This window comes from Tachysurus fulvidraco, chromosome 10 (genome assembly GCF_022655615.1).
Source record: "Tachysurus fulvidraco isolate hzauxx_2018 chromosome 10, HZAU_PFXX_2.0, whole genome shotgun sequence".
In the NCBI taxonomy this organism is placed as follows: Eukaryota; Metazoa; Chordata; class Actinopteri; order Siluriformes; family Bagridae; genus Tachysurus; species Tachysurus fulvidraco.
The window spans coordinates 5,689,458-5,701,503 of NC_062527.1; the positions used below are offsets into that span (position 1 = coordinate 5,689,458).

General features: G+C 39.7%; 1 protein-coding gene and 1 long non-coding RNA gene across 3 annotated transcripts; one reads left to right on the forward strand and one right to left on the reverse strand.

Annotated features, from left to right (window-relative positions):
* The first annotated feature begins 1,137 nt into the window (after positions 1-1,137).
* LOC113654059 lies at positions 1,138-4,933 on the forward strand. The gene is made up of 3 exons (XR_003443293.2): positions 1,138-1,703; positions 3,876-3,930; positions 4,449-4,933. It is a non-coding gene; the product is annotated as an uncharacterized LOC113654059 (long non-coding RNA).
* A 93-nt stretch (positions 4,934-5,026) lies between these two features.
* LOC113653877 (mucin-12) lies at positions 5,027-11,765 on the reverse strand. 2 transcript variants are annotated; one of them, XM_047820125.1, is made up of 4 exons: positions 11,581-11,765; positions 11,203-11,391; positions 8,758-9,013; positions 5,027-8,368 (listed from the first exon to the last, which is right to left on the reverse strand). In XM_047820125.1, the coding sequence occupies exons 2-4, from the start codon at positions 11,269-11,271 to the stop codon at positions 6,771-6,773; spliced, it is 1,923 nt and encodes a 640-aa protein (XP_047676081.1). In that variant the 5' UTR covers positions 11,272-11,391; positions 11,581-11,765; the 3' UTR covers positions 5,027-6,770. The 2 variants fall into 2 exon arrangements, with proteins under 2 accessions (XP_047676081.1, XP_047676080.1); XM_047820124.1 differs by having other exon boundaries at positions 11,203-11,394.
* Between the last annotated feature and the right edge of the window lie 281 nt (positions 11,766-12,046).

The window sequence follows — 12,046 nt, forward strand, 5'->3', positions numbered from 1 at the left end:
TAGCTGGAGAATATAGGAAATGTCAGATGTGGAAGTCAACAATGTTTTTTTTTTTAGCCTATGATTAATTAACAAAGCATTTCTACCACATAACTACAGAAAATAATAAACACTTTATGGCCAAAAAATAAGTGGTTCTTCCCCAAACTGTTACACAAAGTTGGAAGCAGTATTGTATAGAATGCTTTTGTATGCTGTAGCTTTCATTGAACTAATAGGCTCGACCCCTGTTCCTGCATGACGATACCCCCTGTGCACAAAGCATAGAGCACCATTAAGACATGCTGTATAAGGACTGGAGTGGAAGGACTGAGCTTATCCCCATTCACCCGTGGGATGAATTTAATCACAAACTGTTACATCAGTATCTGATCTCACTAATATTCTTGTAGCTGAATGATTGAGAATGGTGCAGATTTGGCGGGTATTATTATAAGGGAAAGAGGGAATAAATCTGGAACGAGATGTTCAACAAGCACATATGGGATCGGTCGTACAGTATTTACTGAAGAGGTTTCTTCACAAAGAAGCTGATATGTGCTAGAGTGCCGTGTACTTTGTTTTCAAGTCTTAAGTTCTTTGGCTAAATATCTTAAGTAGAAAGACTGGTTAATGCGTACAACTCCAGGCCTAGAGACTGAACACAGTGCAGTTTAAAGTTTCCATGACTATCAACACACGTGATTCATAGATCAGGTGATAATTAGTCGGACCATTGATGAACGTACAACTTTTGGTAATTTAAAGTTTACTCCAAAAACGGATACAAAGTGAAACTTATGAACGTTACTACTGCTACCTCAATTAGTACAGAAGTTTATTATTCATTCATTCATTCATTTTTCTACCGCTTATCTGAACTTCTCGGGTCACGGTGAGCCTGTGCCTATCTCAGGCGTCATCGGGCATCGAGGCAGGATACACCCTGGACGGAGTGCCAACCCATCACAGGGCACACACACACACACTCATTCACTCACGCAATCAAACACTATGGACCATTTTCCAGAGATGTCAATCAACCTACCATGTATGTCTTTGGACCGGGGGAGGAAACCGAAGTACCAAGAGGAAACCTTCGAGGTACGGGGAGAACATGCAAACTCCACACACACAAGGTGGAGGCGGGAATCGAACCCCCAACCCTGGAGGTGTGAGGCGAACGTGCTAACCGCTAAGCCAAGGTTTATTAATGAGGTGAAATAACAAACATTACTATTCCCCCTCTTAAACTCCCATATTTTCTGTTTTTTTCTTATGACCTGGAACTTAAAAGGACTTAAGTAGGATTATGTCATAATTCTACACAAAATAAACCATTCTACTGAAGTGTGTACATGGTTGTTTGCATGTGTGAGAGAGGGGGTCCAATGGAGCACAATTAAAACTATTATTTGAAGAAATAAAATGCAAAGAATATTACACAAGTCTGACACTGCTTTTTGTTCACTAAAGGTAAGGCTGGAATTTAGCCAGAGAAGCAGTCAAAATGTCAAGAGGAACTCTAAAGGAGCTTGGAGAGATCCAAATTTCAATCCCACTTTCAATCCAACTTTAACCCAGAAACCTCTGAAATCCCATATAGAGTTAACCAAAAGAGATGTTGGAGACCTGTTGGTTCTTTGGCAGGAAATACAACACTGATAATCAACCTAAGAACACAGTGAAACCCCACAATGAAACATGGTAGTGATTGCATCATGGTGAGAGTTAATTTTGGCCTCTGATTTGCTTTTTGATTTGACTGTTTTTTTTGTTGTTGTTGTTTGTTTGATTGATTAAGCCAAAATTTACCTGCTTATTCGTGCTTCACAGAATGTTCAGGGCTTGCTCGATACTTTTTCCTTGATTGTTTTAATTGCTCTCCATGACTATATTCGTTTAGGAATGTTCTGAACTATTCCAAGAACAGGTCTATTACTGAGTTCACACAATTTAATGGCACACAACTCCATTTAACTATGTGATGTCTGATGGCAACAGGTTACACCAGAACTAATTAAGAGGCTTCAAAATAATGGGTGAATACATATACGGTCTCAGCTTTTACAGTTCTAATCATCAAACATAAGTCGATTTTCACCTCCACTTTATTTTTTATGGGTTCTTTTGGCTAGATATGTGACATATAATCCTAGTTCAGTTTGAATTGGTTAGGTTTAAATTGGGTATGTGGGGGGGGGGGCTTACACAAGCCACTGTATGTATATTATAGAAAGGCTCTAATAGGAACAGCAGTGACACTGAAATGGAATAACTGTATCAGCGTTTCAGTAGCAGTTCAGACAGTATGATAAACAAACTCAAGTTGAAGAAAATGAACACAATGTCATTATGAACTGTATGTCTACAGGATGTACCTAAAATGTAGGTGCGTCTAATACATTTTTCATTAATTGTAGACATGTGAATGCCTGAATAACACTTCTACATCTGTTGAATTTGTGCTACACAAATATTTGTTGTGCCACACAAATATCTGTTGTGCTAAGAATGACACCCTCAGCCCCAAATCATGTCTGATCAGAGGTGGGATCAAATCATGTCTGATCAGAGGTGGGATCAAAACGTGTCTGATCAGAGGTGGGATCAAATCATGTCTGATCTGAGATGGGATCAAATCATGTCTGATCAGAGGTGGGATCAAATCATGTCTGATCAGAGGTGGGATCAAATCATGTCTGATCAGAGGTGGGATCAAATCATGTCTGATCAGAGGTGGGATCAAATCATGTCTGATCAGAGGTGGGATCAAATCATGTCTGATCTGAGATGGGATCAAATCATGTCTGATCAGAGGTGGGATCAAATCATGTCTGATAAGAGGCCTGAGAGAACTTCTAAATGTCTTTCTTTAGCTACATTTTGAGGCAGAATCAATGGGGCAGGGGGATTCTGGTGAGTTAGGATTAAGGATGTGGGAGCATGGGTTTCAGGTAGAGATTTCCTTGGAAGATAAGAATCTATCATTTGGCCTCTGTTTTCTCCTCTAAATTCTTAGTGTTATTCTTAGTGCTCTGTTCCTAACCTGCCATTTGGCAAAACCAAGCGCTCAAGTAAACACAGCAAAAATCAGTCACTGGACCAAGGACATTTGGAATAATTTCCCTCCTTCAAGTTGGGCTGAATTTATAACCAGATTATGTGCCATTGGTGTGTTATAATGGCCAGTCAGGATCAGAATTTCTACAAGGTCTGTGCATCTGGCTTCTAACATACAGTTACACTACATGGAATGTATAAGTTTGAAGTTATACTCTATATGGCCAAAAGTACAGTATGTGGACATGTGACCTTCACACTCACAGTACAGTATATGCTTGTTGAGCAAACTATTCCAAATCCATGGGCATTAATATGTAGTTCCTCTCCTTTTTGTTATAAAAAGCTCCACTCTTCTCTTCTGGTAAGGTTTTCCACTAGATGTTGGATCGTGTCTGTGTGGATTAGTGATCATTCATCTACAAGAGCATTAGTGAGATCAGACACTCATGTAAGAGTGAGGAGGTGTGGTGTTCATTTCCGTTCATACCAAAGGTGTTTCGTGGGGTTGAGTCTGTCAGGGCTCTGTTCAGTACACTCGAGTTCTTTAATTTAATCCTTAACCATGTCTTCAGGGAGCGCTGTGCTTTGTGTACAGGGACATTGTCATGTTGGAACAAGGTTTGTGGCTCTTAGTTCAGGTAAAGGGAAACTGTAAAGCTATTGTAGAGCCACTTTTTGGCAAAGTAACACTTGTATGTGTAATGGTCAAGTGTCCATAAATCTTTGCATTGTTGTGTATGTAGCACAAGTTAGAACATTTATACATTCAGGTAGGAACTTGACAATGATTTCATAAAGAACCTAACTATCCATCCAACTATGTTCTGTAGCACTTATCCTACACAGGAGAGGATGGAGTCAATCCCAGGGGACACTGGCCACGAGGTAGGCATCACCCTGGACATTCTGGACCTCTTCTAATAGGGCAAGCTGCAAACATATTCCTATGAGCAGCAATATATTGCATAATTTTATTGCTGCATACAACTATAGGTCTTTACATAACTCATAACATAAACAGCTCATGACATTAACAATAAACACAGCAGCACTTCTTACCTTCAAATCTGTTATACAAGTATTAGCTTAAGATCAGTCAACATTTAGATCAATTAACACTTAATGTTAATAAACACTTAATGTTGACAGTTAAATTTTGTAATGCTTACTTAAAGTTTTCATGAGGAAAATATACATTACTCATCAGAAATCACGCCTCGCGGTTAGCTTTGTGTTCGTTTCAGTTAGTTAGCTAGCTTTTAGCTAACAAAAGACCAACATGGAGGTGTACAAATTTTTCTCCTACTTTGTAGTTCAACTGCACAGAGGTTAATATTTTATCATTTTAAGTTTGACTATGACAATGTCTGCCTCTTCTATAACCTTTCTGTTTGTTTATCCAGATGGACCTGAGGGGACATGAATGTTTACTGGACTTCACTTTTAATCACACTTTTAGCTTCCTGCTGTAACACACCTGACACAGCTAATAAAGGGCATGATGATCAGCTGATGAGGAAGATCATATAGTCTGTTATATCAAGCCCTGTGGTTGTGAATACTAATAAATATTACAGACAGTCTCGATTCAATCTCATAATGCATCATATCGCATAAAATGTGATCATTTTATAAGGATTAAGGCACTTACCTTGTTTGTTATATACAGTACTTCATTTATTTCCAGGCCAGTTCTTGTTCATTTAGTTTTGACATTCTTTTTTTTCCAAGCCTAAATGCTTTCTCTGTTTCTTTCCAAGTTAGGAATTCCAGTACGGAATTTTTCATCAGATTCTGTGTGCTAATACTTCTTGAAAAGCATAATCTGCTAAAGGGAGCTGAAAGGAAACAGTGCTCATACATCTACCCTTAAAGCATGATGTTTTAATTAAATGCTTGAAATTAAAATATATTTACAGCTTTATTAATTCATTACTCGGTTAAGAACACGGCACAGATTCTGAAGGCATAAGCACAATCGTGAGGGTGAGAAACTGCTTTTATTCACAGAAAAAATAGCAGGCTGAGATACAGGAATAACTTTATAACTTAGAATTGACAATACAAATAGCTCAAAGTAGACATGTTATTTAAATGGAGGAAAAACGTAAAAGAAAACAAGGCTTATGGTTCTGTTTCTTATTGCAGTGGCACCATTTGTGAAGACTGAAATAAAATGAAAAATGGATATTAAGATTGGTTTGCTTTGTGTGTTTGTGTGTTGTGTGCATGTAGGCAAAGACACAACCTTGTGTTTTAGGTCCTTCAATTATGTTTGTAGAATTGCTACAAAAAACCGGAGTCAGTATTTAAAAAATAAATACAATAAAAATAAAAATAATAATAAAAACATACATACATCATTCAACACATTCCACACACACACACAGACACACACTCATACATACAAATGCACACACACTTGCATTGTCACAAAGATGTTTCCTTACACATACTTCTGCACACAAACTCCTTATACAACACAAATCACTGAATATACTTAAATCATTGTCTAAACTGAAAATAAAGCTGCAGCAAATATTAAAGACTTCAATTCAGAGTTAAAAAGTCCAGAATAAAAGGGTGCCAATCCAAACAGAAACAGAACCAAAAAAGAGGGGAAAAAATATATTTTCCATCACCACCCTCATCTATAGAGGCTACATTTGGATTGCTGTGGTTTAGTGTGGGAGATGCTGCCGTCCCGTTTAAAAATATCCTGCGGACATGAGCACAGCATAAAGAAGCCAACTCTAAACAAGGAGCTGGAATCTGCAGATTCATTGTTTATCAATTGTGCTTCAAAATGCTGAGAACTGTTGACAAATTGCTGTCTTTAAAAGGTTAATCTCAGGCCCGATTGTGAGAAATAACTCAACTGAGAGTTGACAGGCGTAAACGTGTTACATCTGAATGGTGTGGTTTCTGCATAACATCTGGTAAAAGATCATCAGTGACATGGTCCTTTATAGCGTATTATCCAAATGTCCAGCCCAGATGTGGTTCACCCACTACCAGATCAGTAGAGGAGACTTCGCTCATGTTCACTACAATGTTTGTGTGTAACTTCATTTCTATAGACATTGCTCAATGTACTGTCAACCAAGAGGCCATTCAGGTGCTCAGAGATTGCTAGGGAACAACCATATTTGGCCTGTGGCACTGTGATCCTTCTTGCATTGTATACCACTGTTGTAGTGGTTGTTGTAGAGAAAATTTCCAACAAGCAACGCTATGGCAGCAGTAGCTCAGAGATCCCGGACTTCACGCTGGACGGATTAAATCCCAGCACTGTCAAGATATCATTGCTGGACCTTCCAGCAAGATGCTTAATCCTCAACTGAATAAATGAAATAAGTGCAAGTCACTTTGGCACGTGGGCTAAATGCCATGCATATACATCAGTCCAACTTGTCTCAGAAATCACAAAAAAAGGTCTGCCTTTTTCCTTAGACTGGCTAAATAAGTAGCCTGTGTCATAGTTGGTGGTTTGTTGAATAGCAAAGTATCAACTCTTAAGCACTATACAATCTTAAATACATTTCCATGAGATTAGATATAATTCAAATAACTATGACAGATTACATATTTTCAAAATAGAAAATAATACTATAGCAGTCGATGAGCTCCATTATCAAGGACAACTGTTTAAACTTTTTTGCCTTTAGTTCCTCAGACTTTTTGTTAAAATGGGTTTCAGGAAATAATGTTCAAAGGTACTGTGTTTAGTGTGTGTTCTTTAGCAGTCCAAGTCTGCGCAAAGCATCTCGCCTGGCTTCTCCTGTTGTTCCTTTGCCAGAAAACTGTACTGTGATGCCTTGAGCGCGGAATGACGGTGCAGGTTTACTGAGGATCTCTGGAGGAACCAGATCTGGACGAGGTCTTACAGATCCAGAGGAATAGTGGGGTCTAGGGGCTGTTGGAGGAGGCAGCGTTGCAGGCCTGGTCCTGACTATAGGTTGGTGAACTGGGTCAGGCTGTAAAGGGGTTGGAGCTTTGGGTGTAGCATGATAGCTGGTTTGATCGGATGGCTGTCTTGATCTGGTGGGGTGACTGTGATGCGTGGTGGGTGTGAGAGCATTAGTTGGTGAGTGGCTATGAGTGCAATCCACCCCGTGTGGTACGTCTGTGTTCAACAAAGGATTTATAACTTTTGATCTGCCACCGTAACTGTTGAAATGGGTTTCAGCTGGCTCAGACAAGTTTGTAGAGGAGGAAGGGACGGACTCTTCCTTGACACTTTTTGTGGGATTCAAAATGGTGGTCTTACCCCCATAGCTGTTAAAGTCGGTCTGTTTCAATTCAGCACTTGAAGGTGGGACGCTAGACCTTCTTTCTTGGTTTACAATAGCGGCAGTGTCTTTATTCATAGGTGAGATCGCTGCAGATTTTCCCTTTCCCCCATAATAGTTAAAGCTGTTGGAAGAGACTTCACTCTTGGGTTTTGGCTCATAGATGTTACTTGAAGTATGGATGTTGTTAGAAATATGAGCCTGTGTGTTGACACTCACTTTGTTAGCACTGTTACTAGCTGAATTAGCACTGCTGTTCACTTTGTTAGGGCTGCTGATTGGTGAATTAGCACTGCTGTTCACTTTGTTAGGGCTGCTGTTAGGTGAATTAGCACTGCTGTTCACTTTGTTAGGGCTGCTGTTAGGTGAATCAGCACTGCTATTCACTTTGTTAGGGCTGCTGTTAGGTGAATTAGCACTGCTGTTCACTTTGTTAGGGCTGCTGATAGGTGAAATATTGCTGCTCCCTGTAATACCATAGTTGGGTGTCAAATTAGCTGTTTTGCCCCCTGTTAGCCCAAGCTTGGACAATGCCTCAATCCTGGATCTCTCAGGTGCCGTATCTTTGAACGACACGCTGCGTATGGGCAAGTTGCGGATGCAGGAAGGTTCTCCCCCCTCTAGTGGGTGGCTGCCAGCAGGCAGGTTAGCAAACACCTGTGAGCGGCGTTCCTGAATGTTGACAGCTGCCGTGGCAATTGAGTGAGGGCTGGTGTCTCGTGTGCTCCGAGTCATGCTGATTTTGCTGGGGAGACGGGGGTTCCTAGCAGACACTGGATGCTCACGTTTGGATTCTAGGCTGCGTCTGTGGCCTAATAGTGTGGATGGAGTAATTCCGCCAGTGCCCTGGTGCTCGGCGATCTTGCTGGCTATGACAACGGGTGTGGGAACGGATCCCGGAGGAGGCTGGTGGTTGTTCTCCTCATAATCATTACAGCTTGCAGTCGAGGATGGGACGACACTCTCATTAGGATCCTTTTTTGGTAGGATTTCATAATGAAACTCTGGTGGTACAGCAAGGTTCTGAAAATCTGTGGAGCAAAACATGTTCAGCATTAGATTACATTCAATTTCTCAAATATATAACATATTGGCGTGACTAAGCAACCTGCACCACCTCTGTCTGATCACTCCCTTGATTATTACTGCCATTACAACCACCTTTGTCTATTGTGCTGATTTATTTATACTCTATTACTCACGTGCCTTTCATAACTCTAGTGTTTGCTTGTTTCATTCTTATTTCTGTTGTGTTTTATAGGCAATTCTATAACTGTTATGCTTAGGTTTTACCCCAAATGAATAAGATTGCATTTCTTTTCACTTATCTATTTATATAGTTTTGTACACAGCCCTGTTGTAGAATTGGTCAAATAAGTAAATCACTTAGTAATCAGTAATCAGAAATATGAACCAGTACCTGGCATAGTGAAGTTAGATGGAGAATGGACCAAGTCAATGATGTCATGCTCCATTACGCTGGGGGAAACATTTGCAGCAATGGCAGGATTTAACGGTGAATGAGATTGAGTCTGAAGGTTCTCAGCAGGAGCGGTTCTTCGTGAGGTCAATCTTGTGGTATCATCAAAACCCTCCTCTAGTGAGTCTATAGTCTCCTCAAAGAACAGAATACACTCCTTTTCCTCCACACTAAGAAACTGTAAGCCATCATCTTTCTAGACAAAAAAAAACAACAACAAAGCTGCTGTTGAAATACTGCAATCTACTCAGGAAAAGGAAAAATCAGCACATCCTGACTACACAGTAAAAACTGATTTTGTGCATCGTACCTTTGACAGCATCATTAATCTTTAGACATTCAAGGGGCAAAAAACTAAATTTAAGAGTGTTGTAGTGCAAATTTATACAATATCTGTTATCTATTTATCTGAAATGAACTGTGTTCACATTCAAGATAAATAACAAACCACCCCCACCCAGAGATGCATGGTAAATAGAGGGCTTGGTTTATCTATAATTGTAAGGAGTTTCCCTAAAATGAACAATTAAAAATAAATAAAAAGCAGAAAAGTGACTTTTCTGACTCGTCTGCCATGTCAGTTATTTTACCATGGCTTGATTCAGTGCAGAAATCTTTCACCTCGGCATCACATACACAACACACAGCACAGTGTGCAAGCAGTCAGCACCCTCCTGTCTCTCTCTCTCGTGTGTGTGTGTGTGTGTGTGTGTGTGTGTATATGTGTGTGCACAAGTGAACAGTAGGCTACTTGTTTCTCTGGTCCCATGCCCCCACCTCTCAACCTAACGTGGAAGACAGGATAACTATACCTGCATCTGTGCTGGAGGATTATGTAAGGGTGGGGTGCCCTGAATGCTTCTGTAAAAAAACATAAAGTCACCCTCTAAGCACAGAGGCAGTCACAGCAATATTATACCGTGTCCTTAGAGTTTGAATCAATGAAGGATTAAATAGGAAGCTAAAACTAGTAGAAAGCTATTATAGATCCTGAACCTTTCCTTGATTAACATCATTATTGATGACAGATGTGGGGCAGACTGAGAAAAAGAGACAGGTGAGAGAAAAGAAGTAGAACCAGCTTTTCTGCCTGTGTTGAATTCAGTAAGCAACTCAACGCATCACAGCGAGCTCTCATGTTACTCGGACTTTGTAACAAACACAATGCTTTAGGCTCTGTGGCAGTGGCGGTGTGGCCAGAGCAGCTCTATCTAAGCTCTGACCTTATCTAAGCACAATCCCAGCCCAAGCTGAATACAATCAGAAAATAACCATGACTGTTCTACTATAAGTGTTTATATTTGTCTTTAATTTTGTAAAAAAAAAAATAATAATAATAAAAAAAAAATCACCCAGATTCTGTGACATGTTCTGTGACGGTTAAACTGGCACGACAAATAAGCTTTTAGGTTTTCTCTGTTATAAGAATAAAGCTTAGTTTTATCAGGATTCTATATTTTCTGCTTTTTCAGGGAATATTTAGACACGTCTGTGTTAGGGGCCACACCTTACAAAAAGTATGAGAAGAATAATGAGCTCTCCTGACACGCTGTCCTGTCCAAAACTGCAGCAGAACTGGTTTCCCTTCCTCTCTTCTGGATGTGTAAGTGTGTATCTATGTAAATATTTTAATCAGTGTGTTTTTGAGAATATATAGTGTTTACCCTCATGAAAATAAATGTGTATATTTATACATCTGTTTCTAAAAGCTTTAAAAATATCACTCGCTGTTTTTTCTAGGTAAAAATACGCGAATTCTCATTGTTTTGTTTCAAAACCAAGCAAAATTTTTGCTCATAAAACGATAACCTCCCCTCATGTTTAAACAATACATACTGTGTGTAGGTCATGATGAAGCAGGTGTTATTATTTGACACCTCTTTTTTGTCCACACAGAAATGTATTATTCATATTCATTTTAGAGATCTACTCAGTTAACTCCAGATATAGTTCTCATTATTGAAAAATAGATCAATTTCAGTCCTATAGAATCTAGAATTGACAATTTGTGACTCATTGACTCTATTAACAAATCTTTCTCTGAACAGCTGAACAGAACACATATGACTTTGTGAAGACTTTTTTTTTTTTTTACAAAAGTCAGTTGATTTTTATTTTTATTAGTAATAATAATAATAATAATAATAATAAAAGAAAAAAGAAAAGAAAAACCTAAAGAAGGTTTTTAAGGAGCTTTATTAACTGCATTAACTGTATTATTAACTGTATTAATTAGGTCAATGGAAGGTCCTTAAGAAGGTACTAAGACTGGCTGTGTGTGTGTGTGTGTGTGTGTGTGTGTGTGTGTGTGTGTGTGTGTGTGTGTGTGTGTGTGTCAGCTTCTCTCCCTGTTTATAAGTCTATGAAACACTCCTCAGGACTCACAGGTTGCTGGTAGCCGTTGAGTCTGTAGTGAAGACGCGGGGTGCCTTGGACTTGACGTGGTACGTCCATGGTTACAAGGTCAGCGACACCGTGTCTCGCAGCTCAGCGGTCACGTGGTAACGTTCAACACGAGCATCTCCACCTGGGGCCTGGGACCTCACACTCCGGCTCGCGCGCGTTAACACACAGCTACTACAGGAGACACACACACACATTTGATAATTAAATGGCACATCCACAGTGGGCTATAATTCGTTCCAACTAAATACACTGAAATATAATAATAATAATAATAATAATAATAATAATAATAATAATAATAATAATAATAATAATAATAATAATAATGATGACGATTGGTAAGGGAAAAATACGCACCTTTGGCCTGAGAGAAAAAGCCACAGGAGTTCAGAAAGAATTCGGTTGAAGTCGAAATCAGCTTGCCGTGTGGTAAGTAAAGCGTGATGTTTTGAGCAGTTCTGAAGTAAGTGGAAGTGTGTTTGGTGTTTTAACTTTGTGGAGCTGCTTCATTGCGCCTGAAGTGGCGCGTCCGGTTCGCCTAGGTGACGTCATAGCGACGGCCCCGCCCCCGCCCCTGAGCAGAACAGGGTAGTGCTGTAACAGCTACACACCCACCACAAAGTGCCACCTTCATGAGCCTTATTAAAGCCTACATAACTCCATGGCTATATGCTTTAAACGCTCTTGGACTGTGGAGCCAAATCCATCCTTGCAAATTATAGTCTCTGAGCCAAGCGTCTTGTGGTCTTCTATTCTAGACATCAGTCCCCAAAAACCACAGATCTAAACAATACACAATAAATAAAACGTATTTAATATGGTG

Excerpts from the sequence above, each read along its gene's own strand:
- LOC113653877 (XM_047820125.1), bottom strand. The coding sequence starts at position 11,271 with ATGGACGTACCACGTCAAGTCCAAGGCACCCCGCGTCTTCACTACAGA. Across the intron at positions 9,014-11,202 it reads TCAACGGCTACCAGCAACCT|AAAGATGATGGCTTACAGTT; the intron begins GTGAGTCCTGAG and ends TTTTTTGTCTAG. Across the intron at positions 8,369-8,757 it reads ATCTAACTTCACTATGCCAG|ATTTTCAGAACCTTGCTGTA; the intron begins GTACTGGTTCAT and ends TTTGCTCCACAG.